This window comes from Alexandromys fortis, unplaced genomic scaffold (genome assembly GCF_014885135.2).
Source record: "Alexandromys fortis isolate MF-2015 unplaced genomic scaffold, M_Fortis_MF-2015_v1.1 scaffold_348, whole genome shotgun sequence".
Lineage (NCBI taxonomy): Eukaryota > Metazoa > Chordata > Mammalia > Rodentia > Cricetidae > Alexandromys > Alexandromys fortis.
This window is the reverse complement of record NW_026068223.1, coordinates 581,241-606,628: the sequence shown is the minus strand read 5'-3', so window position 1 is coordinate 606,628 and position 25,388 is coordinate 581,241. Positions and strand designations below refer to the sequence as shown.

Below are 25,388 nucleotides of genomic sequence, written 5' to 3'. Positions count from 1 at the left end.
GCTTTATTTATTTATTTATTTATTTGTTTGTTTATTTATTTATTTATTTATTTATTTATTTATTTATTTATTTTCTTCAAGACAGGGTTTCTCTGTATAGCCCTGACTGTTGTGAAGATTGCTCTGTAGACCAGATAAACACTTTTTGAGACAGGGTTTCATGTAGTCTAGGCTGGCCTGAACCCCTGTTCTCCTGCCTCTGCATGCAAAGCTGGGATGGCAGGCACACTCTGCCACATCTAACGTTTTTATTTTTGAATCACAGTAATAGACTGCCTGTTCAATTTTTACTTTTTTTTTTTTTTTGGTTTTTTGAAACAGAGTTTCTCTATGTAGCTTTGGAGCATGTACTGGAACTTGCTCCATGGGCCACCTGGCCTCAAACTCACAGAGATCCACATGGCTCTACTTCCCAAGTTCTGGGATTAAAAGTGTGTGCCACCACCACCTGACCTCAATATTTATTTTTTTAATTAGAAAATTTTTTTTTTCAAGACAGGCTTTCTCTGTGTCATTCTGACTGTCTTGGAACTCTCTCTGTAGACCAGGCTGACTTCAAACTCAACAGAGATCCGCCTGCCACTGCCTCCGTACTGCTGGGATTGCCAACACCACCCAACAGGCCTGTTCAAGTTCTAAAACTAACTAATTAATTAATCAGTGTAATCTAGTTCCTCAGCTCCTCCACTTTATAGATGTGGACACTGAGGGGTCTGGACGGAATCGAGTCTGGTGAGTCCTGTTTGCTTCACTGCAGCTTGGCACATTGGTGAAGAGCTCCTGACTTCCAGAGGCCCTCACCCTCCTCCCTCCCTCCCTCCCTCCCTCCCTCCCTCCCTCCCTCCCTTTCTTCTTCCCTCCCTCCCTTCCTTCCTCCCTCATTCCCTCCTTTCTCCTTCCTTCCTTCCTTCCTTCCTTCCTTCCTTCCTTCCTTCCTTCCTTCCTTCCTATTCCTTTTTGAGAGAGGTCTCCCACATAGCCCTGCCTTCTCTGGAACTTGCTTCAAAGAAGATCAGGCTGGCATCAAACTCACAGAGATCTCCCTGCCTCTGCCTCCCAAGTGCTACTACTTCTGGCTTTAAAAAAATGTGTATGTATGTGCACATGTGTGTGGGTGTGTGCACACAAGGCTTATGGAGGCCAGAGGTGTCCGATGCCCTGAAAATGGAGTTACAGGTTGCTGAAATCTGCCTGAAGTAAGATGGAAATAGTGCATGAACTCTCGAGAAAAACTGTGTATTCTGCCCTCACCCCCATTTTATGACTCTAGGTGTTCTTACTGTATGTATGTCTGTGCACCACATGTGTGCCTGGTGCTTTTGGAGGCCAAAGAGTGTGTCAGATCCCCTGGAACGGGAGCTACAGAAAGTTGTGAGCTGCATGCCATGTGGGCCTGGGAGTGGAACCCAGGATGGGAGGGCGTCCTCCTGATGAGTACCCAGTGCCCGTAACCACTGAGTTGTCTCTGTAGCTCTGTCCACCCTGGGTACCTGAAGTCTATACAGAGGAACACAGGTCTGAGACTCCTTCCTGCTTCGGCACTGTCACCCCACCATTTTGAAAAAGCTGCTGAATCCATAGGGGATGTGAAACTCTGAGGAGAGATGCAGAGCTGAGTTCAACAGGGCAACCACAAGCCAAGCCCTCCCTGAGGACTCACGCACGTGTCTGTCTATACAGACCATGGTGGATTCACCCGCTGTTCTCATTCTCCTGCTGGTTCTGTGTGGAGGTGAGACTGCGTCAGACACCAAGACTGCATCTGCGAAGGGGGCCGCAGAATGGGAGCACGCTGACCTGTCCCTGCTGGGATCCTGCCAGCCAGCTCCTTCCTGCCAGAAGTGCATCCTCTCACATCCCAGCTGTGCGTGGTGCAAGCAGTTGGTAAGGATGTGTCCCTGGCCCTTGAACTGTGTGTGTGTGAGTGTACAGCCTGTAAATACATGTATGTTGTGTGGCATAGCTGTGATCTTTCTGGATATACTCTTCAGTCTCATGGGTGATTGGATTTGGGCACAGTGTACTCCAATGTGGATGTGACTCATGCGTATGCCAGCTTCTGTACATATGTGAAAGAACCTCTGACCCATGAGCTCGAATTCATGCTCATGTATGTATTGGCCAATTAAGTGTTCTGCAACAAAATGTCATTGACTGAATGCCTTTTTAAAAAGTATTTATTAATTATTGTAGACTGTCCTACCTGCATGTGTGCCTGCAGACCAGAAGAGGGCACCAGATCTCATTACGGATGGTGTGAGCCATCATGTGGTTGCTGGGAATTGAGCTTAGGACCTCTGGAAGAGCAGCAACTCTTAACTGCTGAGCTCCAGCCCTAACTAAATGTCTTAAATAACAGAAACATAGTTCTTGTGATTTGAGAGACTGGGGTATTCAAAAAACAAAACGAAATAAAACAGAATTAAACACAGGTTTGAGATAGCGTGCACGCCTTTAATTCCAGCACTTGCAAACGCAGAGAGTTCAAAACCAGCCTGGTCTTCACAGAGAGTTCTAGGACAGTCAAGGCTACACAGTAAGACTCTGTCTCAGGAAGTAAATAAATAAACATGGAATTCTAGAGAGAGAATCCAGTTCATAGCAGCAAATGCATGATGGGGCTTCTGAGTCTGTCTGAGGGCGTGCATGTGCAGATTGTTATGTTCCAGCTGCAACTTGGCCTGAAGAATGAAGTGAAGGTTTCCAAAAACCTGTGGGCTTAAGGTGGGAGGAAGCCAGTGGGAGCAAAGGATGCTGGTAAGTGTGTATTCCTTGCTGGTTAAACAAAGCTGCTCTTTGTTGGTGCCTTCAAGAGGCTCTTTAGAGGCTCAGGAGCAACAGTGTCTCTCACAGGAAGATGGGGGTTAGATCAGTGCAGGCTTTGGTGAGAGGAAGGTCCCACTCAATATGTAGCCATGTTTACAGCAGAGAGAGCCTAAGAAACTAGCGATAGTGAAGCTGGAAGACATAGATTCTATCGGAGGAGGCAGGGAGGCAGAGGTCCTAGGCAGTGGCTTGAGAGATGAGGCTCTTAGGACAGCGGCTGGACTGTGTCTGCCTCCTCCAGTCCCGAGACTAGGGGCTGGCACCCATGCCCACTGAGAAGCCACGCTAACCATTTCCTTCCCCTGTGGCTTCCCAGTCAGTGCAGGGTACCAGACAACGCGCACGTTTGTGTGTGTGTGTGTGTGTGTGTGTGTGTGTGTTCGCTTGCATGCCTTTTTCTGTTCCTATCCTCCTCCAGAAACTGGGTGTGACTCACTCCCTTCCCATTTGATTTTGGGGAAGTTGAACTACTAAGTCCTGTTTCTGTAGCCTTGAGGTCTCTGAGATCTCAACAGGAAGTCTGTGGTTCAAAGGAGAGGGGATAGATGGGTGACTGAGGGAAAGGGGAGTTGAGTGGAGAGACTGGGAGGCGGATGGAGGTGTGTGTGTGTGGGAACTGCTACAGGAAGTGGGGAGCTGGGGAAGAAGAAAGGACTATGTTCCACAGTAGCTGTGGAGGTAAGTGTGCGGTGAGAATAAATCAGGGCTCAGGGAAGAGAATAGAACGGGGTGGACAGGGCAAAGGGCAATGTTTTCAGGGTGTGTTGGTAGTCGAGCTGAGGGTCTGTGGGTGCTGGGGTTCCAATGCACCTCCTTCTCGGGCACAGAACTTTACCGCCTCCGGAGAGGCAGAGTCAAGGCGTTGTGCACAGCGAGAGGAGTTGCTGGCCCGCGGGTGCCCCGTGCAGGAGCTGGAGGAGCCGCGCGGCCACCAGGAGGTGCTGGAGGACAAGCCGCTCAGCCAGGGAGACCGTGGCGAGGGGGCCACCCAGCTGGCACCGCAGCGGATCCGAGTCACGCTGCGACCAGGTGGGTTTTGGGTGGCGCGAGGTGATGGAATTCTGGGCTGGGCCTCAAATGCACAGGGCTCCTAAGTCGAGCCTCGCCTTTCTCTTTCAGGGGAGCCACAGAAACTCCGGGTCCGCTTCCTGCGAGCTGCGGGATATCCGGTGGACCTGTACTACCTTATGGATCTAAGCTACTCAATGAAGGACGACTTAGAACGCGTGCGCCAGCTCGGGCACGCCCTGCTGGTCCGGTTGCAGGAGGTCACCCATTCTGTGCGCATAGGTGAGCGTGCATTCACTACCCTACCAGCCCTGGTCGCTGCTTTTAGCTTCCGCCATCGCCTTAGACTCTCACAGTGTTAAACCTGATCAGATTTTGGATCTTGACACTTCTCCCAAGGGACACTCATTGAGGTTTAAGCTTGAGGGGATTTCGGTAAGAGAACCCCTTGATGTACAGAGGACTAGCTGAGGTTCAGAATCTAAGAGACATTCAGACAGCAGCCAACCTGGCAGGACATTGTCCTTACGCTACTGTCTCAACCCAGTGCCTTTTAGACAACCTGGATGCAGTGTTCCCATATCGCATTCTGTAATGCTTGTTTTTTTATTCTCTTTGCTCAAAAGCTCACCCTGTGTTGCCACCTCTTGCTCTACACCCTTGATCCTGTCTTCCTTACCGTCCAGGAACTGGTTTGCCCCTGTTGGATTCTCCTCTTCATCTCCTCCATCTGCACCTCCTTGAGCTGATGGTGCCACAGTTTTGCCCTTGCCAGGTTCCGGGTCCCTCCTGTCTGAGTATTTAGCAGGGTTTTCAATACTGTCGGTGCCTTGTGACCTTTGGCTCCTTCTGCCCAGGTTTTGGCTCCTTCGTGGACAAAACAGTGCTGCCCTTTGTCAGCACAGTGCCCTCCAAGCTTCGCCACCCATGCCCCAACCGGCTGGAGCGCTGCCAGCCACCCTTCAGCTTCCACCATGTGCTGTCCCTCACTGGGGACGCTCAAGCCTTTGAGAGAGAGGTGGGGCGCCAGAATGTCTCTGGCAACCTGGACTCACCTGAAGGCGGCTTTGATGCCATTTTGCAGGCTGCCCTCTGCCAGGTGAGGAAATGGGGCTGGAACTGTGAGGGTCTGCAATCAGAGGGGACACAGAGCATCCCACCGTGTCCGCATGGCAATCTCGGCGTCATCTGGGTAGTTTACTTATCTTGAGGAAGAGGCACTTTTCCTAATTCACAAGAGGGCCTCCACTAACTGCAGACTTGTTTGGGGAGGGGGTTCAGAGAGCTTGGAGCAGGGAATCAGAGGAGGGGGAAGGACAAACAAGTACCATGCCCAGGTTCACAGGTTGCCTCCTTCCCCCTCAGGAGCAGATTGGCTGGAGAAATGTGTCCCGACTTCTGGTGTTCACTTCAGACGATACATTCCACACAGCTGGGGATGGGAAACTGGGTGGCGTTTTCATGCCCAGTGATGGGCGCTGCCATCTGGACAGCAATGGTGTCTACGTCCACAGCGCAGAGTTTGTGAGTCCTCCCTTGCCCCAGCCCTCCTCCTCATCTGGGCAGCATCTCTTCTCTCCTCACTGGAGAGTGTCCTGTCCCCAGCTGCCCCAACAAGAAACACTTGTCATTTGCGTCTACCTCCGTGGTCTGTCCATTCATCCTCAGGGCTCCTCCACTGGTAGAACTGGGTCCCGTCTTTTTGTTGTTTGCTTTGTTTTGTCTGAGAGTGTGGCACACCCAAGGGAGACTTGAGCTATAGTCACCGTTGGTCCCCTTCCCTACCTCAGGACTATCCCTCTGTGGGGCAAGTAGCCCAGGCCCTCACTGCAGCGAACATCCAGCCCATTTTTGCTGTTACTGGCACGACGCTGCCTGTTTACCAGGTGAGGGCTCTGGGGAAAGACCTCCCAGCCCATTCCATCCCCCCAAGTCTTCCCACACAACTCTCTCCAGACCCCGGAACCCGGAACCCATTCTCCTAGAGCTCCATCCACTCCCCCGCCCCTCTTTCTTGCAGGAGCTGAGTCAGCTGATTCCCAAGTCTGCTGTTGGAGAGCTGAGCGAGGACTCCAGCAATGTCGTGCAGCTCATCATGGATGCTTATGATGTGAGGGGAGAGTGGCGTGGGTGGGCATTGCAGGGCAGGGCGAGGGAGGTGTCCTCAGGTGGCATGGTATGGTCACTTGGAGTTCTACCCATTCACAGCGCCTGCCTATGGCTTGCACATGGCCTTCCTTGTGCCAGGCAAACACTCTGTCCCTGAGCTATATCTCTCTTCCTGAGCCATGACTCTGTCCCTGTTTTATGGAGGAAATAGGTCCAGGGAGGACTAAAGCTAAAGACTGCTCTATGTGTGCCTAAATTTGTAATAATTCAGAAGCAGAATTTCATGGATCTTGAATGTTTCTTGGGCTTAAGTCTCATTTCTTCTCTAGACTCTAGACATTTTCCTATTTTTTTTTTGGCCTTATTCTTTTTTTTTCTTCTTTCTTTCTTTATTTATTTATTAAATATTTCAGTCTCTTCCCCACCTCCGCCTCCCCTTTCCCTCCCCCTCCCCATTTTCCTATTTTTTAAAAAAAGACTTATTTACTTATTATGTATGCAGTATTTTTATTATATACACAGTATTCTAGCTGCATGCAGTCTGGCACCAGACCTCATTACAGATGGTTGTGAGCCACCATGTAGTTGCTGGGAATTGAACTCAGGACTTCTGGAAGAGAAGCCAGTGCTCTTAACCTCTGAGCCTTCTCTCTTCTCGCCAGCCTTTTTTTTTTTTTTTTTTTCTCTTAAATACAGGGTCTCTCTGGGTAGTCCTGGCTCTCCTGGGTCTCCTGTGTAAGCCAGACTGGCCTTGACCTCAGATCCAGCCTTGGCTTCCCCAGTGCTGGGATTAAAGATGTGTAACATCACGCCTGACTGTGGCAAGGGCCTTATTATCTGGATGTGGCGCCACGCGCCTGTAATTGCACACCTGGGTGGCAGAAGGATCAGGAATTTTCAAGGTCAGTTTAGGCTACAGGAGACTCTTTCTCAATAACAACAAGGATGTCCTCGATCTTGGTGAAATGATTGGAGCTGTATAACCCAGTGGCTGCTTGCTTAGCCTACTAGACTCCATTCGAACCACTCCCCACCAAAGGCAATTTTTTTGGTATATTTGGTATTTTGCCTACATGTTTGCCTGTATGTGGGATCCCTTGCACAGACAGTTGTGAGTTACAGACAGTTGTGAGCCACCATGTAGGTGCTAGGAATTGAACCAGGATCTTCTGGGAAAACAACCAGTGCTCTTAACTGCTGAGCCATCTCTCCAGTCCCCAAACACAAATCTCCTAACCATGGGGAAAAATCTTGAGACCATCCCAGAGTAAACATGCCGGAGAAAGTCTGTCTTAGATCTTACACACAGGCTGTGTGTCCTGGTTTGGGTCTGACAAGTGTCATTGCATAGGCTGCTATGCTCTAGCTGAGGCCTCGGCTCCTGGGTATTCCAGGATGCTCCTTCTTTCAGAAATGATTTCTAACTGGGAGGATGGGAGGAGCCCCAGGGGGCAAGAAAGTCAGATATAAGCAGAACTGTGAGCAAATAAGAGGGTAGAAAGTGGGGTGCAGGGGGGCTGCCATCACATGACCTCCCCCTTCCTTTCCACAGAGCCTGTCGTCCACTGTGACTCTTGAACACTCTTCACTCCCTCCTGGAGTCAACATCTCTTTTGAATCTCACTGCAGGGGTTCTGAAAAGAGGGAGGGTGAGGCTGGGAACCGGGGACAGTGCAGTAACATCCGAGTCAACCAGACGGTAAGAGTCAGCCAGCAGGGGGCGATACATAAACGTGGTAAACAGGGTAATATTTGGGGCAGCCATGGAGAGGGGGTAGCCTTCCACTCATCTTTAACTGACTTCATGATCAGCAGGCTTAGGGGTGTGTGTGTACACGAGGGTGTGTATAGCTTGGGAGGGGTGTGCACACACGAGGGTGTATAGCTTTGTCTGGTCCTATCTTCAGGTAGACTTCTGGGTCACTCTTCAAGTCACTCAGTGTCTCCCAGAGCCCCACCTCTTACGGCTCTGGGCCCTTGGCTTCTCAGAGGAGTTAACTATGGAGTTACACACACTGTGTGACTGTAACTGTAGTGACGTCCAGCCCCACGCTCCCTACTGCAGTGATGGCCATGGAGACCTGCAGTGCGGGATATGCAGGTGAGGGGTGACTTTCTGTGCTCCTTTAGCTCCCACGACTCTCTCCTTGTAGTCTCCCTCCTTTGCCTTCTGCCTCTTGGAATGTACCAGACACCTCAGGACTCCACCTGAGCACCGTGCCTTGAAGAAGCTTCCTGCATATGCCAAGGTCTTCACCTTGACCTGAATCCTTCCACTCTTGCCTCCCTTCACTCTTGGTTCACTACTATAACCTAGTCTTGTTCCAGCTGCTCTGTCTCCATCTTCCTTGAGAACACAGGCCTAGAGCAGTGGTTCTCAACCTTCCTAATGCTGTGACCCAAGACAGGTACCTTTGGAACCTGTCCTGGAACTCCCTCTGTAGACCAGGCTGATCTCGAACTCATAGAGATCAGCCCATCTCTGCCTCCCAAGTGCTGGGATTAAAGGTGTGTGCCACCACTGTCCAGCATGCTGTGACCCTTAATAGTTCCTCATACTGTGGTGACCCCAACCATAAATTATTTTTGTTGCTATTTCACAACTGTAATTTTGATACTGTTATGAATCCTAAGTATCGGTATTTTCCCATGATCTAAAGCAACCCTGTGAAAGGCTTGTTTGAGCCTCAAAGGTCGCGACCCACAGGTAGAAAACCACTGGCCCAGAGATGGTCAAACTCTGACCCATCTCTCTCTGTGCCTTCCTTTCTCAGCTGTGCCCCTGGCCGCCTTGGTCAGCTCTGTGAATGCTCCGAGGCTGAACTGTCGTCCCCAGATCTGGAATCTGGTTGCCGGGCCCCCAATGGGACAGGGCCCCTATGCAGCGGGAAGGGACGGTGCCAATGTGGACGCTGCAGCTGTAGTGGGCAGAGCTCTGGGCGTCTTTGCGAGTGTGATGATGCCAGCTGTGAGCGACATGAGGGCATCCTCTGTGGAGGTACCTCGAGTCTTGGGGGAGGCAGGGGTAGGAGAGCCCAGGGCAAATTTCAAAGGTTACAGGATGTGCCTGGCACAGTCGAGATGTTGGGCCAGCTGTGTGAGAGTGGTGGTCACCTTGTGCATGACTCGTCCCCAGGCTTTGGACACTGCCAGTGTGGAGTGTGTCACTGTCACGCCAACCGCACGGGCAGAGCATGTGAGTGCAGTGAGAACGTGGACAGCTGTGTCAGTCCCAAAGGAGAGCTCTGCAGCGGGCATGGGCACTGCAGGTGCAACCGTTGCCAGTGCCAGGATGGCTACTATGGGGCTCTGTGTGACCAGTGCCTCGGCTGCAAGTCACCATGTGAGCGGCACAGGTGAGGCCTCGGGTCTTTATCTCGGGAGCTGGGGCACAGTAAACTGCCTGTGTGTTCTCCTTGAGGGTGTGGGGGGAGGGCTAGTAGTAATAGCTGCCCAGATGGGAACTCATTGGCATTCACTGGACAGGGATTGTGCAGAATGTGGAGCCTTTGGCACTGGTCCCCTGGCAGCCAACTGCAGTATGGCCTGTGCTGGTGTGAACGTGACGGTGGCCTTGGCTCCTAATTTGGATGATGGCTGGTGCAAAGAAAGGACACTGGACAACCAGCTGTTCTTCTTCCTGGTGGAGAATGTGGCTGCAGGAGTCATACTGAGAGTGAGACCCCAAGAGAGTAAGTAGGCGGAACCTCAGACCTGGGGATGTGCATGAAGCAGAGCTGTAAACCTAGGCTGATGTGGGAGTGATTTCTTATTAATAAAGAAACTGCCTAGGCCCCTTGATAGGCCAACCCATAGGTGGGTGGAGTAAACAGAAGAGAATGCTGGGAGAAAGAAGCTTAATCAGGAGTCGCCATGATTCTCCCACTCCAGAGACGCAGGTTAAGATCTTTCCTGGTAAGCCAGCTCGTGGGCTACACAGATTATTAGAAATGGGTTAGATTAATATGTAAGAGCTAGCCAATAAGAAACTGGAACTAGCCGGGCCAGGCAGTGTTTAAAAGAATACAGTTTCCGTGTAATTATTTCGGGCATAAGCTAGCCATGTGGGCGGCCGGGTGCCGGGGATGCAGCCTCGCCGCTCCCTCAACATACGGCAAAGGCCCCAGGAAGGAGGACTCTGGGCTCTGTTGGATCCTATTTACAGTGACAGGGTTGGGGAGGCTGGACACCTTTTGGGTAACTATGATCAGCTCCTATACCTTGACCCCACCAGAAGGAGCAGATCACACCCGTGCCATCATACTGGGCTGCATAGGTGGCATTGTGGCAGTGGGACTAGGGTTAGTCCTGGCTTATCGGCTCTCCGTGGAAATTTATGATCGCCGCGAGTACAGCCGCTTTGAGAAGGAGAGACAGCAGCTCAACTGGAAGCAGGTGAGGCCAGGTCCTATTGCCACGGGCTCCCCTACTAAAGGCCCTCCTGCAGCATAACTAGGCCTTCTAGGATCTGGCTTAAGTTCCAGATCGGCCTCACAGGACTAGGTAATGGGGAGAGCCTGATATTTTTTTTTACAGTTTGCAATGTTTTCCCACAGGACAACAATCCTCTCTACAAAAGTGCCATCACAACCACCATCAACCCCCGCTTCCAAGGGACAAATGGTTCTGGTCCCTCTGACCCAGGCAGCAGACTCACTTAGGACTCTTGTCTTGGCAGACAGCAAAGCAGGGTCTGCCGGGGGCAGTCTGGCACCACTGTTGAGGGGTCATCAGTTTTTTTCAGTGACCTTCAGAGGGCTGTTTCCCACTGCTGCAACCAATCCCCCCACCTGATGAAGGGTTTGCCCACAATAAAGTCTTAACCTCAGACTACAGCCTCCACTTTGCTTCACCTCAAGACAAGAAAAGCAAACTGCCTAGCCTAGGTCTCAGGTTACTGGAGGACAAGTGTGTGCTTCTGTAGTGTGACCTGGGAGCACCTGGGCCAGTGGAATCTCAGGGGATGCTGAAATTGGAGTCACCCACCAACTTCTAAAAGGACCTCACCTAGATAGGAGTCAGACCACATCTTGTCAGGCTGTTGAGAGCCTTTTTCTCAGAAAAAAAAAAAAAAAAGGTATGTTTTTGCCTCTACTTGTTAATTCTCTATGGGAAAAAAACACTGTTTTAACAGGATAGTTTGTTCTGTTGCAAACTGTAGGGTAGGCCTATCAGGGAAGGAAACTCTGGGCTCCGGTGAGAATGCGCCCCAACAGGTCTTCTCAAGGAGGAGATGGAATATAGAAAAGCCATTCTTTTTATTTAAATACCCTAAATAGAACACGAAGGAACATACACTGCACTTTAATGATAAAAAGATACAAGTTTATAACATCTTATAAAAACTACCATTTAAAAGTGATCTTGTTCATTTGATAGTCCCCTCCCCCATAGCAAAATAAGTATATTTAAAAAAAAAAAAGTGGAGCATGGTAGGAGGGGAATTGAAGATAAAAGCCCAGGCCCACAGCAGGGGCAGAGGAACCTGGGAGAGGGCCGAGCTGTGGTGGGACTCCACCCATCTAACCCTCCATGTCAAGCCATGGAGCACAATCAGTAGCTGAGTGATGGACGGAAAGGACAGGCACCAGCAAGGGCAGATGGCAGGGCTGCACAGGAGCCACCCAGGGACTGGTGTTACTCTCCCCACGCAACCCCACTTCACATCTGGATCTCTGGGTACCTGCCCGCTCTTCATTCCCCTTTCTACACACACCTGAGACATCTGTCCAGTGCTAACTCTGTGGTTCCTGGGCCCTTGGGTGTCCTATTACTTTTCACCCCAGAGCCTGTCTGTTGTCTACCACTGCCAGCCTCTGGGCTTCTCACACCCAGGCCTTGGCAGTGTGGTTCTGGCTGGGCCATCTGTACACACATCCTCAAGTTCTCTCCCTCACAGCTTCCACTCAGGCAGGAAGCCATGGCCTGCAGGGCCTGCTCTGACCCAGTACATACATCCAGACATGGAGACGCCTCGGTCAGTCTTCTACCTCTCCCCACAGATCATCTTCTAGGAGCAGGGAAGGATCCTATTTCCAGAAGCATTTCTTTCTTAGTGTATCCTTTCCCAGAGTTCAATGACAGAAAAATCCCAGCCCAGCAGAACCCTCTGACATGAAATGGTCTGCCTTAGATGCGCAAAGATGCCCAGGGGTCACAGGTTCTAGAGAACTTCTAACAGTAGGGACAGCAAGACGCTAGGACATACGGCAGTGAACATTTCTGACCTCACCAAGGCTCTCAGGTGTGTCAGAGGCAAGCTGAAGGTTGAAACATCTCCCCTTCTTTTTCCCTGAAGTACTTCAACCCAAGAGGTATGATGTCCCGTCCCTCAACACTCTGGAAGAGAGAGGCCATAGCCGAAAGTTGCTGCCTGGCCCTCTTTGCTAGGCAAGAACTTGTTGGAGTCTGGGCTGCCATCTCAGACTCCTGCTCACAGCTACAGCTATGTATGCTCAGGTCAATCTCCATGATTGCACCTGAAGTAGGGCCCCTGGCGTGGGGCAGTGAGCAATGGAATTCCAGAACCTCCCTAAGGATCCTTTCTTTAGCAGGAAGGGAGTTATTTCACTTTAGAAAATACGTATCCATAAGCCCTGGCTTAGAAACACTCTAAGCAGTACTGCTGAATCAGTCTAAAAACAACAACAACAAAAAAATCCTTCTGGAACAAACCCCCTTGGTTCCCTTGTTCTCAGCAACCTCTGGGAGGCAGGCACCCTTCAGGTCTGGGCGGGGAGGCTGCTCTATGCTTTCTGTCCTCTAAGTTGGTGGCCGAATAAATTTGGCTCAATAATTTTCATCCCTTCCAAGCAAATACACAAAGCACCCACAAATCAGACAAAGACACGCACCTCATCACTTTCTCAGGGGTAGACAAGATGGGGTTTGGAACAGAATAAGGTCAAGAATAAAATAGACATTAGGCTCCTTCCTCTGCAGCATCCTCTACCTTGTTGGGTAAGGATGCCTATCAGGGAGGAAGCCAAGTTCATGTTCTTTGGAACTGAAGACCAGACTTCCACCTCCACTACTTGAACCGCCACTTGGGCAGGAAGGGGCTCTATCACACAAGTCATATCAGGGCCGTCACGTTTGCGTCTCTAACAGTTGTTGGCAACTCTGCACTATCCTTAGTTGTTCTAAGACGGCACAAGGGGACAGTCCACTTGACACCCACAGCTCTCTGCTCAACTGCTGCCTCTGTCAAGGACAGTGAGGTAGCCACAAACCACAACCAAGACCAACTTCCCAGACAAAAGGGCTGCATGGGCTACCCCACCCAAGCTTCCTCCAAAAGGCACTTGAGCTGACCCCATCAGGCACTGGCGTTGCACAAACCATGACAACAGCCATGGGCACAACACTGCTCTTATGAGGAGAGAAAATGGGATGCCCACTCTTCTTGTCAGCTCACACTGCTCCTCCAGCCTCTCCTTCTGTCCGCACAGTGTATATCAAGTCCAAGTAAGCGTAGCTGCCAGTCCTGGTCCTATTTTCTTTCACACAGGAAGTAAGATACAGAGCTGTGGACCACCGAAGGCCGGCTGGGCCAGCCACAGTCCGTCCTTTGCGTCTCCAGATTATCTGTGTCCCCTGTTTACCTGCTGTAATCGCTTCTGGATAAACAAAAACAAGAGCAGAACAAACAAATTCCCCTCCTCAGTCCTTTTCATTTCAGCTGCCAGTTCCAGTCCAAGATTGTGGGAACATTTCAGTCCTCAGGTAAGGGTCCCGGGACCAGCTCCTTGCCCAGGAATGCTGTCGAGACTCCCGAGAGTCGTACAGTCTCAGACTATTTACAGAGCTGAGGCTCTGGAGCCGCTGTCCTCTGATGGTCTCGTCTGCTCACCTGGGGCCACTCCTCTAGGAAGGGGGACAGGTTCAGAGGGAGTGGTGGTAGGGCCATCAGAGCAGAGGGGTGTGCTCTTCGGTGGGCCCCTGTGCCTATAGAGAAAACTGCCCATCAGACGTCTTGGACTGGCATCCTTGGCACATCCGCTTGTGTCTGAGTAGTCGGTCTGTCCGAGAAAAACACTGTGAAGAGAGAGGATTAAGTTCCAAGAGGAATTCAGTCTCCTGTTTAGGAGGTCCCTTCCTTGCAGAGAAGGCACATGCTATGTTCTTGCTCCCTCAGTATCTGCACAGCAGGAGAGCACAGTGGTTAGGACACTGATGATGCTGGGTACAGTGGTGGTACATGTCTTTAATCTCAGAACTCAGGATGCAGAGAGGCAGGTAGATCTCTGCTGAGTTCGAGGCTAGCCTGGTCTACATAGTGAGTTATAGGACAGTCAGGGCCATGTAGACAGACCCTGTCTCAAACAACAGAAAGAAGCAAATGTGGGTTCTAGTGGCTGGGGATGCAGCTTGGCTGGCAGAAGGCTTGCCTAGTACACAGGAAGCCCTGGATTTGATCCTCGGTGCCTTGGAAACTGAGCATGGTGGTGCAGACCTTTGATCAAAGGCAGGAAGATCAGGTATACAAGGTCATCCTTGGTTATATAGAAAGCTGGAAGCCACTGTGGAGTACCTAAGACTCTATCTCAAGAAAGGAGATGGGGAGGAGGAGGATTTGGCTCAGCAGGTAAAGGCCCTTGTTGCCAAGCCTGGTGACCGGAGTTTGATCTCTAGAACCAACATAATAGAAGGAGGTCCTCTGACCTCCACACCTGCCCTGTACTATGTACACAGCAATGTAAGTCAACAACAAGAAGCAGTGCTGGAGAGAGGGTCTGGACTCAGAGTGGAACGCTGGTTCTGTCATTTAGTCGTTGACAACGGGCAAATCCCCCAACAGCCCCGAGCCTCCCTGTTTCTCTGAAGGAGTACCCAACACAACGTAGCGCTCCACTCAACAAATATTTAGCGCTTACTCTGCCGGACTCGGCCAGACTCAGCACTGAGGCACACCACAGCTTCTCATAGCATGTCTACCCTTTTGGGCCCAAGCACAGGGTGGAAAATGTTTCTTTGAGAAGGCCTAGAACTTGTGGTCCTCTTGTCCGGCTTCTCTGAGTGCCGGGATTACAGTGTCCCTCACGGGGTTGCAGTCTAGTGTTTTGGCTTTGTGACAAGAGCTCACACTGTGCAGGGTGGACATGGGTGAGGTCACATGCCATCAGCAGCAGCAGCTCTCAGCCTAGCATTCGGAAGACTCACTGAAGTGTGGACCTTAGTGTAAGACTGGGCAGAGCATCCAGATGTCAGTCACTGCCACTCTCATCTCCTGCCCAGGGCAGAGGTGGCGTCGCTCCTCCGCACTGCAGTGCCCGGAGATTGGACTAAATATCAGCCCTACTCTCACCTGCTGCATGGGGATAGTTAACGTCCCTGAACTTCAACTTCTCCATTATTGTGAAATGAGGATAACACAGCTACCCTAAGGAGATAACAAGATAAAAACATGCCGCACTCAAATTCTATGTCAAGTTTGTCCTCACAGTACCTGGAATAGATCAGGAATTCAAGAAATGATATTATCAGGTGGATCTCTATGAGTTTGAGGCCAGCCTGGTCTACAGAGTGAGTTCCAGGACAGCCAGAGCTACATCGTGAGACCCTGTCTCAGGGAAAACAAAATAAAACAAAAAATCCCAAGCCAAACCAAACCAAAATAAACAATAATGTTATGATATTCTAACAAGTACTCCCTATGATTAGCCCCATAAGGCCCGAGTTTGCTTTATTCTGAGATGCTAACTGTACTGGGGAAGCCCCTTGGTCAGCCAGGAAGGGACTGGCCCTACTTCCTGGAGAAGGAAAATTTATGTGTGCTGCTATTCCAGGGACGACAAGGAAACCTTACCTGATGACATCGTTCACACTGGTAGGGCTTCTCACCACTATGCACACGCTTGTGGCGTTCAAGATGGTACTTCTGGATGAAACGCATGTCACATACATCACACTCAAATGGTTTCTCACCTGGCCAGAGGTTAAAAACAAGTGAGAACCAAGCAAAGTTTATGATAGGCACCATACATTCATAAACACGTAAGACTGCTGGTCTCAGTGACAGCAAACATGGAGCCATGCAATCCCTCCCCGCCATTCAGCTTATCCTCTGCTTCCATGTCTAACGCCCTCCTGGAACACGGCTTACATCCCCATCCATGCAAGCTTGAGTACAGGTGAGACTCACCAGTGTGGATCAGGATGTGCCTCTTGAGGTGGTAACTGCTCCTGAAAGCTCCAAAGCAGTGCTCACAAATAAAATTTTTTGGGATCTTTACTTGGAAAGAGCCATTTTGTTCCACTACCACCACCTGGGGGCAACAATCAGGCATGTCATGGAGGTTTCTCTCTGCCCTCTTCCTAGAGGTCCAGTTCCAGCTGCTGGACAAAGACTCTGTCTGCTACTGTGAAAGGTGATGTCTCCTGTCATATCCCTTACTTAGGCTAAGAGTCAGGAAGGGAAGAAGGGCTAGCATGCAGTAGTAGGGTTGGCCTGCCTGCTCCAAGAGCACACTCCCCACCTGTCCCAGAATGGTCAGCAAGGGGAGGCAGCGGCTGTCAGAGTGGCCTTGGGTAAAATCACAGCCCAAATTCAGTAGGGAAAACGTGAGCCACAGTGATGAGGAAAGTCTGAGTCTGGCACTGACCCCATTACCTGCCTTTTTAACAGTCTTTTTCGAATGGGAGGACTCGGCCAAACTGTCATCATCTTTGCGGCTCCGGGATTTATCAGCGTCTTTTCGGTGGCCCTTTGAAGACAAACCAAATCTAAACTTACAGTCCATGTCAGAACACAAGATGAGAAACCAAATGCTGTTTCTTGACAATCAGTTTATAAAGGAGAGTATACCACCTGCTTCCTCTCCATAATCCACTTCCTCTTCGCCTTTCCTGCTCTAGGAGTTTGTAGGTACAAGTGCTCCAAACACCCACACTCATTCTTGCCCACCTGGGGCCCAGATCCCCACTTCTCAACAAAGCGGACAGGAACCACAGCTTGGCGCCTCCTGGCAGAGCTCAGGCTGCCCGACCCCCAAGCACCACAAAGGACTCAAGTGCTGTACCTGACTCGAGCACCTCAGCACATCAGGGCTACCTGCCCGCTCGCCATTTTCCGCCTGCTTGCTGGCAATCTGGCTTAGCATCATCTTCTTGCTGGCTGCAGTGGGAACCAAACTCACACCCGCTAGGCCTTCACAAGCCAGAAGACTTGCCTAAGTTGAAAGGAGATGGGGTGTCAGGTCACCTGGCAGGGCTGGACAAAAATAGGCTGCTATCCTGAACACATCTACCATCTACACCCAGCAACAAACTGCTCCTCCGCACGGAACAACCCCTCATTGTCAAGCCTTGTTTCCTTCAAATCCTTACTGTCTTACCAAGAACTACTGCCCCCTTTGCATCCTGTAGGGATGAAACACAGATCAAGTTAATAATCACACAGTATCAACACTTGTGGTTACTGTACTAAACAGTATGCGTGGCTACATATTACCTAAGGCATTCTGGGCTTTTAACTACAGGAATGAGGTCTGTCTGTCTGACCCACTGAAAGTGGAGATCACTAGCAATGTCTTCCTTCCGAATTCTTTTATTTTTGTGTACGCTATGCCAGCAACATAGTGGAGATCAGAGGACCACTTGCAGGAAGCCAGTTCTCTGGGGATCTAATTGGTTGATTGGTTCTCAGGCTGACAGATGAACCATCTTGATACCCTCTTTTTTAAAAAAAAAAAAAAGTTTTTTGAGACAGGGTTTCTCTGTAGCTTTTGTTTGCCCTGAACTCCGTAGATCCGCCTGTCTCTGCCTCCTGAGTTCTGGGATTAAAGGTGCAAATCACCACAGCCTGGCCCCCTCGTCTACTTTTTAAAAGATTTTATTACTATTTTTTTAAAGATTTATTTATCTATTATGTATACAGTATTCTGTCTGCAGGTCAGAAGAGGGCACCAGATCTCATTATAGATGGTTGTGAGCCACCATGTAGTTGCTGGGACCTTTGGAAGAGCAGCCAGTGCTCTTAACCTCTGAGCCATCTCTCAGCCCTTATTACTATTTTTTTTTTATATTATGTGTGTGTATGTGCCACATGTGGGCAAGTGCCCAAGGAGACCCGAAGGGGATATCAGATCCCTGCAGCTGAAGGGAGCTGAGCTGGCTGATGTGGGTGCTAGGACCTGAATTTTGGTTCTCTGGAAGAACAAGAAGTGCTCTTAACCACTGAGCAATGTGTCCACCAACAGTGCTCAGATTCAAAGCCACTTTCAGATGGGCAGACCTTGCTGGTGCCAAGTACATTTCTATCAGGTTATTTCTCACTGTAGATTTTTAAATTTCTTAGGTGCTGTCAGTTATAGCAAACAGAAAAACTCAATCGCCTTCATTCTGGAGTTGAACATACAGTTTCTCTGACCACTTAGGCTATTTATTTATCTATCTATTTATTCATCTATCTACTTATCTATCTATCTATCTATCTATCTATCTATTTATTTATTTAGTTTTTTCTAGAGAGTTCCTCTGTATAGCCCTGGCTGTCCAGGACCCAGGAACTCGGAGACTTGCCTAGTGCTGGGAAAAGGTGTGCACCACCATACCTATCCCACCCTGCAAACCCCCTCTGCCTTACTTAGGCCACTTATATGTATACACTACATAAAGTTTTTGTTTGTTTGTTTGTTTTGTTTTTGAAGCAGGACTTTGGGGTGTAGCTTTGGAGTCTACGCTTGAACTCACTCTCGCTCTGTAGACCAGCCTGTCTCTGCCACTGGAGTGCTGGGATTAAAGTGGGGGCGCTGCCACTGCCTGGAGTGTACATAAAGTTTAAGAAAGTCAATTAAACAGGGGTGCTCTGAGAAATCACCCCTTATTCTAACACAATGGTTCCTGAACTGACTTTACTGAACTAGTACTCCAGAATACATACTTTTCCTACTCAGAAAGTCCGAAGTTAAAAACCTTAGCTCTGCTGTTTGGGCTGTGTAATTCTGGGAGCCTCTCTACCTTTGCAGCTTTGCTTCCTTCAAATGTGAAATGCCTGTCAGAATGCCTGCCCTCACAGGGTCAGGGAGAACCAAACTGGTGTAAAATGCTTAGCAGAACAGTAAACACCGTACTGGGGAGTAAGAAAGACGAAATCCAGAGACTCTTCTTTGCGGGGAGGAGAAAGCTGTGCACGCTGCAGCACTTGGAAGCAAGCCAATCCCACTACAACCAGGCTGCCATCCTGGTGCGACTGGTGTAGTTGTCCTCAGAGAACGCTCAAAGCAGAGCAGCATCCCCTCAGAAAACTACAGCAGATCCTCTGGCCATCTTGTCCTTCCACTCCCTCTGCCTCCTTCACAGGGACAACTGTCTTCTGCAAGACACTACTCTGCTGTTTAACATCTAACTCTTTAGGAAAGGCACAAAAAGCCCCTGGGCCACACTGTGCTGACTTCTCCAGAAAACAACCCCCACAATCATTATCTACCCTTTCTCCCTAATGATGCCCCGTTTAATCCTCTGGCCCCCTACCTGCCTAACCAAGCTACTGGTAATACCCTGACCCTCATCCCATTTTCCCACACAGTCCCTCTGTCTGAATGGCCTTCTCTGTTCATTCAGCTAGCAGAACCCTACGCATCCGTCAAGTTTCGCCGTCTTCTCTCCATTCAGGCAGAAGCACTACTTTGTAGTAGCGCCCCTCTATCATTGCAAACTCCTTTAGTCAACAGATGCGGACGCTCTACTACCAGCCAGCCACTATGCAAGGCACTGTGAACATAAAAATAAACAACAGACTGTATTTCCATTCCTCCCCCTCCCCCCAACTAGCCTGGAAGCTTACTGGGGACAAGGACAATCTTATTCATCTTTGTATTCCAAACACAATGCCTTGCATGTAACAGGAGCTCAATAAAATTCCTGCTGAAAAAGAAAAACAAATGAAGCATTCACCAGGCTCTTCACTCCCTCATGCCCAAGTACTCCACGTACCAGAAGTACAGTGTAAGGTGCTTTGCCCACCGACATCAGTGCCTGTGACGTGGTGTATAGCCTACCTCCTTCATTTGACTGGAAGCTCCCTGAAGGCAGGGAGGCCTGTCTCCTTTCCTTCCTCTAGATCTCCCCCTGGTGCTTAATACAGAGCTCGGCTCACTGGGGGATGGTCAACACTGTTGACTAAGGCAGAATTCAAGAGTGACACTGCAAACAGGCTTCCCAGTGAGCGGTCTTGAAGGAGGACGCGAGAGCTTTTTACCTGAGCCATGCTGATTTTTCACTTAATGAACCCAAAAGTTCAGAAGTTCTTTATCCAGCTTTCCTTAAGACACGGTAGTTTGAAGAACAGTAATGGCCCCTTCCTGTTCTTTCAGTTTAGTTGCCATAATGAACTGCCTTTGTCCTCTCAAAGAATTTAGCGTCCTCCAAAGGGAAAACAGGTGTTGCAAAAATCCGAGGTCTGTGGCTTCTGCCTATTGTCTGAAGAAATGAGAGTCTATCCGTCTTGGTTTCCCAGCTGAATTTTCTTGGTGAAGCTCTAGGTCTGCTCCGGAAATCTGAAATCAGAAAGGGAGACGAGGCCCGTAAATGCAACATCCTCAGGCCATACGCTCGCTCAACTTATTTTGCTGGGCGCTCTGAAGCTCGAAAGGAGGACAAGAGTCAAGTGCATTCTTTCTGGGTCAGTATAAATAACTGGCCTCCTGGGCCGGGAAGAGCAGCCAACAGGAGTAAAAGGAAGCTGGGTCTTCTTCAGGAGAGACACTGCCAACAGAGTAAAGGCTCCGATTTGGCATCTTAGGAACGGAAGAAGGGGGCGGAGGCCCTCTGGGGCTTTTGTGCAGAGTGGGCCGGCCTGCAAGGCTGGCACTCCGCAGACGCTGGCAGAACGTGGTGGAGGGAAGCTCGGGGGCCACCGCTGAGCGCCGGGGTGCCTGGTAGACACCGACGGGCAGTGCCCACACGTGAGCGCTACTCCGAGTCCGCGCGAAGGTATGTAAATCCGCCGCGGAGGTGGAGGGCCGGCGCGCTCTCTGCAAGCAGCCGCAGCGCGGGACCGGAGCAGAGCATCGCGCGACCTGCGTGCTCGTGCCCGCGTCCCCTCCCAGTGAGCCCCCTCACCCCGGCGGGGGGCGGGGCGGGGGCGGCCGCGGCCCTCCCCTCGCGGCCCCCTCCCTCCTCCCTCCTTCCTCCGCCCCGCTCCCCTCCCCCTTCGCGCGCGGCGCCCCACGGCCTGCGAGCTGCTGAGGAGCCGCCGTCTGCCTGCTCGACGCTGCCTCCCCGCGGTGCGCGCCTACCTGCCCGGCGCGGCCTCCCGCCGTCTCCTCCGCCGCGCGGCGCCTCCTCCAGGCCCTAAGCACCCGGTGCCAAGCTCGCGGCCGCCGCTGCCCGCGCCGGGACCGAGGCAAGTTTACAAACACCAACCCGGGGCCCGTTTCCCCGGAAGCACTTCTCCCTCCCCCTCGTCTTCTCTGCCAAGCGGCCACATCCACTTCCGGGCTCGGGAGCCTGGTCAGGAGGGGGCCGCCAGAGAGGGGTGAGGCTGGGGACGCGCAGAGTGCTGCAGCTGGCGAGTGGGAGGGGTGGCGATCGGCAGGACCGGAGGAGGATGGTGCGAAGGGGTGCGCGTGCGCCCTGGCGCGCGGGCGCCTTGGCCGCCATCTTGACTGAGGGCAGACGCCAGGCTCGCTCCTGAAGTCTTTAGGGGCTGAGTGTTCTTTGAGAAGGTTCTTTAAGTGAGCTGGTTGACTTCTGGAAAAACTCCCTCTCTCTCCTGTTGCTCCTGAGTCCGGAGCCCCAAGTAGACGCTAGAACAGTTCGTACCCCTGATCTTTTCATTTAACTTGGTCAGGTTTGTGTTTCCGGGCTTGTTATCCGGCGCAGTCCTGCAGACAGGTCAGCTGGGAGTAGAGTTAAATCATTGCGCCGTCCTGCGGTACACGCTAAACCACATTCCGAGTGTGAGTCTCGGAGACATTCCCGAAGTACCCAAGGCAGCCCTGCTCAGCTCCCTCAACCTTGTGCCCGGAGCTAGACTCTTTAGTTTCTCTCCTCCCTGTTCTGGGTGATCTAACCCAGGTTTCCCTTCGGTGGACTTTTTGTTGCTCCCTGAACCAGGCTGCATTTGAAAAGGGGAAAATTAAACCCATCCTCGAGCAGCTTAGCATTAGAGAGGGGTCCTGTTAAAAGATGGAATACTCGAAGTGCACACTTAGCAGAAGGAAACGGGGATTCCACTTACGTTCCACTCTATTCTAGCTGCCGTCTGGTGAGTGTAGGAGACTTCAAGGCACTATCGAAGAAAAAAAAAAGTCCATAATGAAAAAAGATAAGGCTTCCTAACTACTGGTGGCACATACTTTGAACTCACAGAGATCCGCCTGCCCTTGCCTCTCTAGTGCTGGAATTAAAGATGTGTGCTACCAAGCCGGGCGATGGTGGCGCATGCCTTTAATCCCAGCACTTGGGAGGCAGAGGCAGGCGGATCTCTGTGAGTTCGAGACCAGCCTGGTCTACAGAGCTAGTTCCCAGGACAGGCTCCAAAGCCACAGAGAAACCCTGTCTCGAAAAACCAAAAAAAAAAAAAAAAAAAAAAAAAAAAAAAAAGATGTGTGCTACCACTGTCCAGCTAGAGGTCAACTTTTGGAGAGTCGGTTCTCTGCTTCTACTATGTGGGTTCAGGGATGGAGAAACGCAGTTCACCAGGCTTGAGAGCAAGGGCCCTTGCCCGCTGTGCCATCTCAAAGGCCCCAGTTTGTTAACTTTCTAACAATATGCTTAGTTAAAAGAACTTCTGGAGGTAGCTAGTTGTCCGGATCTCTTTGCTGTCAGGTAGGACTCCTCTGGTACAGGATCCCTAACTCAGCCTTTCTGCTTCACTGCGTCACTTCCCCAAATAGTGCTGCGACGAGTCCCAAGTGCGTCCCCACCTCATTACCTGAAGGCCAGCACGTGTGATGGGCTCCTTTGCTGGCTGCTAGCTGGAACCCACAGGATAAGCGCAGTCCCTGGGGCAGTGCCAGCCAAGCAGAAGTAGACAGTCAGTGTTTGCTGAACCAGCTAAACCATTCTCTTGAGAGCCAGTACGGTTGCATAATAGACACAAGCTGTCTAGTTTTCTTTGCCGCCCCTTAGACCTTTGATGATAGTGAATAAAGAAGTTGGGAAATAGTCGCAAGCCTTTAATTCCAGCACTCCGGAGGCAGAGGCAGGTGATTTCTGTGAGTTCAAGGCCAGCCTGCTCTACGAGAGCTAGTTCCAGGGCAGCTAGGGCTGTTACATAGAGAACTTTGTCTTAAAAAAAAAAAAAACAAGTTGGGAAATAGAATGATGTTCAAGGGACGTTCCTTATACTTGGGAAATTTTGGAGGTTTTTCTTTTTTTGTGTGGTGATGGGAATGGAACTGAGAGCCTATCACAGAACTACTTCTACAGCCCCTCCTTAACCATTTTATTATCATTATCATTATTTGTTTTTTTTTTTTTTGAGACAGTGTCTCTCACTGTGAACTCACAGAGATCTGTAAAGGTGTGCACTACCACACTCAGCCCCTTCTCAATCTTTTCTTGTTTTAAAGTAACTTTTATTTTAATGGTGTAACTAAGGTGAGATTGTTGTATATATATTTAATTTGGAGGCACTGTTGTCATGCTTGGCTTTGTCAGCCTGGTATAACCTAAACACCAGACTCTCCTCAGGAACTGTAGAAATCACGTTGACCTTTGGACACATCTGTGAGGTGTTAACCTTGATTGTTAATTAATACAGGAAGACCAAGTCTTCCCTGATTTGGGGACCCTGGACTGTTAAGACATAGGTGAGGGCTAGTTGAGTACTAAGCATGCAGGTTGAGGGGTACGTTCATTTCTGTCTGCTGTTTCCTGCATGTGTTTATATGCACCACATGCACGCAGTGCCTGAGGAGGCCAGAAGAGGGCACTGGATGTCCTGCGACTGTAATTACTGTCAACTTGGGTGCTAGGAATTGAACCCTAGGTGTTCTATCCCCAGCACTGCACATGAAGCAAAGCAAAGTGAGCACAGGACTATGCACCTACGCTCACACTGCTGAGGCAGGAGCATTGCTTCAACTCAAGAGTGCTGGGTCAGACAGAGCAGTACAGCAGAATTCTGGTTCCTAAGGCAAACAGTGCGATTTTGAAGTGTGTCACTGCTTCATAGAAACTGACTGATCCACTTATATAAAACTATATTGAGATGTCTGTTTATTGTGGGGGGGAGTGTGGTGTGCTGTGAGTCACCGTAGGAAGCCAGTGTAGCACTGAGCTACACGCCTCATTTTCGAAAGTGGTGGCACTTGGGAGGCAAGGTGGATGGATTTCTGTGAGTTCAAGGCCAGCCTGGTATTCAGGGCAAGTTCCAAGACAGCTAGAGCTGTGAAACAGAGAAACCCTGTCTCAAAAAAAAAAAAAAAAGTTGTGTGTCATTCTGTTTTGCTGAAGCCAAGGGTCTGGACATTTACTAAGACATTTTAAAAATATGATTCTTAATTCTATTTATTTGCTTAGCGAGCTGCCTGTGTGCATGCACTTGTATCTTTTGCGGCAGAGAACAACAGCTGCAAACCCATTCTTCCACCGTTTGCATTCCTGGGATCAAATTCAGGTCCTAAGGGTGGGTAACAAGCACCTTTACTTTACACACCTCATCTTACTACCCCTCTAAGGCATTTTTTAAAATTATGTTTACCTGTTTTGTGTGTATGTGCATGTGTGTGCATATGCATTCACGTGCACGTGTATGCAGAGGTTGAAGGACAACTTCTCTACGAGAGTTAGTTCTCCACATCTCTCATGTGGGGTCCATGGTCAAATCCAGGTGCTTAGCGGGAAGCACCTCTCACTTACCTAGCCATTTTGCTGGTCCAATATTTTCTACATTGGTACAAGGTTTATGAATGTTGACCCGATCAGACTTGCAGGTGGTTGTCTCTGTAAAGGTGGAAAACTGGTGTCCTCGTCCACTATTGGTGGAACTGTGAAGGACACCTATTTTGGAAAACAATTTGGCAATTCCTCAAGAGGTTAAACATAGTTAGTGTGTGACTCAGCAGTTTTCCCAGCAGGTATATCCTCAGGGGAATTGAAGACACATGTCTGTACAAGAACTTGTACACAAATGTTCATAGCAGCGTTATTCATCATAGCCAATGCCACAAGTGACTGAAACAGTTAGGAACTTATAAATGGCCAAATGAAGTACATAATCTTCCTATAAAGAGTATGAACCAGTCATGAAAAGGAGTGAAATACTGGCTCATGCTGCATTCTTTAGAACAGTGTGCTTCTTTCCCCAAGGAAGCTAGTCACAAACCCCACATAGTGTCTGCTGCTTTTTCAGTGACCTGCACAGCCCGGCAAATCTGTAGAAATGGAAAGTGGATTTGTGGGTGCCAGAGGTTTGGGCGGGAGAAACCAGTGACTGCTGATGAGTTTATCCCTGGGATGAGGAAAAGGTTCTAGAGTTAGGTAGTGGCAGTGCT

At 50.1% G+C, this 25,388-nt stretch overlaps 3 protein-coding genes across 7 annotated transcripts in view; 2 read left to right on the top strand and 1 right to left on the bottom strand.

The window, feature by feature from the left end:
* Positions 1 to 10,771, top strand: part of Itgb7 (integrin subunit beta 7) — a 14,090-nt gene extending 3,319 nt beyond the window's left edge. Inside the window, exons 2-15 of one of the 2 annotated variants that reach the window (XM_050130642.1) lie at positions 1,681 to 1,884; positions 3,654 to 3,855; positions 3,946 to 4,116; positions 4,692 to 4,933; positions 5,200 to 5,358; positions 5,625 to 5,720; positions 5,855 to 5,944; positions 7,496 to 7,642; positions 7,851 to 8,044; positions 8,718 to 8,941; positions 9,080 to 9,299; positions 9,430 to 9,635; positions 10,178 to 10,338; positions 10,500 to 10,771. In XM_050130642.1, coding sequence (XP_049986599.1) covers positions 1,684 to 1,884; positions 3,654 to 3,855; positions 3,946 to 4,116; positions 4,692 to 4,933; positions 5,200 to 5,358; positions 5,625 to 5,720; positions 5,855 to 5,944; positions 7,496 to 7,642; positions 7,851 to 8,044; positions 8,718 to 8,941; positions 9,080 to 9,299; positions 9,430 to 9,635; positions 10,178 to 10,338; positions 10,500 to 10,604 — 2,418 coding nt within the window. In that variant the 5' untranslated portion in view covers positions 1,681 to 1,683 and the 3' untranslated portion in view covers positions 10,605 to 10,771. The remainder of the gene's footprint in view (positions 1 to 1,680; positions 1,885 to 3,653; positions 3,856 to 3,945; positions 4,117 to 4,691; positions 4,934 to 5,199; positions 5,359 to 5,624; positions 5,721 to 5,854; positions 5,945 to 7,495; positions 7,643 to 7,850; positions 8,045 to 8,717; positions 8,942 to 9,079; positions 9,300 to 9,429; positions 9,636 to 10,177; positions 10,339 to 10,499) is intronic. The other variant, XM_050130643.1, reaches the window with a different exon arrangement.
* A 2,974-nt stretch (positions 10,772 to 13,745) lies between these two features.
* Znf740 (zinc finger protein 740) lies at positions 13,746 to 21,331 on the bottom strand. Of its 3 annotated transcripts, none has more exons than XM_050130622.1 (7): positions 21,183 to 21,331; positions 19,879 to 20,441; positions 16,965 to 17,114; positions 16,560 to 16,649; positions 16,088 to 16,211; positions 15,752 to 15,870; positions 13,746 to 13,980 (listed from the first exon to the last, which is right to left on the bottom strand). In XM_050130622.1, exons 2-7 carry the CDS (start codon positions 19,912 to 19,914, stop codon positions 13,891 to 13,893), a joined length of 609 nt encoding a protein of 202 aa, XP_049986579.1. In that variant the 5' UTR covers positions 19,915 to 20,441; positions 21,183 to 21,331; the 3' UTR covers positions 13,746 to 13,890. The 3 variants fall into 3 exon arrangements, with proteins under 3 accessions (XP_049986579.1, XP_049986581.1, XP_049986580.1); XM_050130624.1 differs by having other exon boundaries at positions 19,944 to 20,441; XM_050130623.1 differs by having other exon boundaries at positions 20,144 to 20,441.
* Positions 20,474 to 25,388, top strand: part of Csad (cysteine sulfinic acid decarboxylase) — a 23,293-nt gene continuing 18,378 nt past the window's right edge. The window contains exon 1 of one of the 2 annotated variants that reach the window (XM_050130619.1): positions 20,474 to 20,877. The gene's annotated coding sequence lies outside the window, so the exon portion shown is untranslated. Of the gene's footprint in view, positions 20,878 to 21,146; positions 21,290 to 25,388 lie in introns of those variants that run through there. The other variant, XM_050130618.1, reaches the window with a different exon arrangement.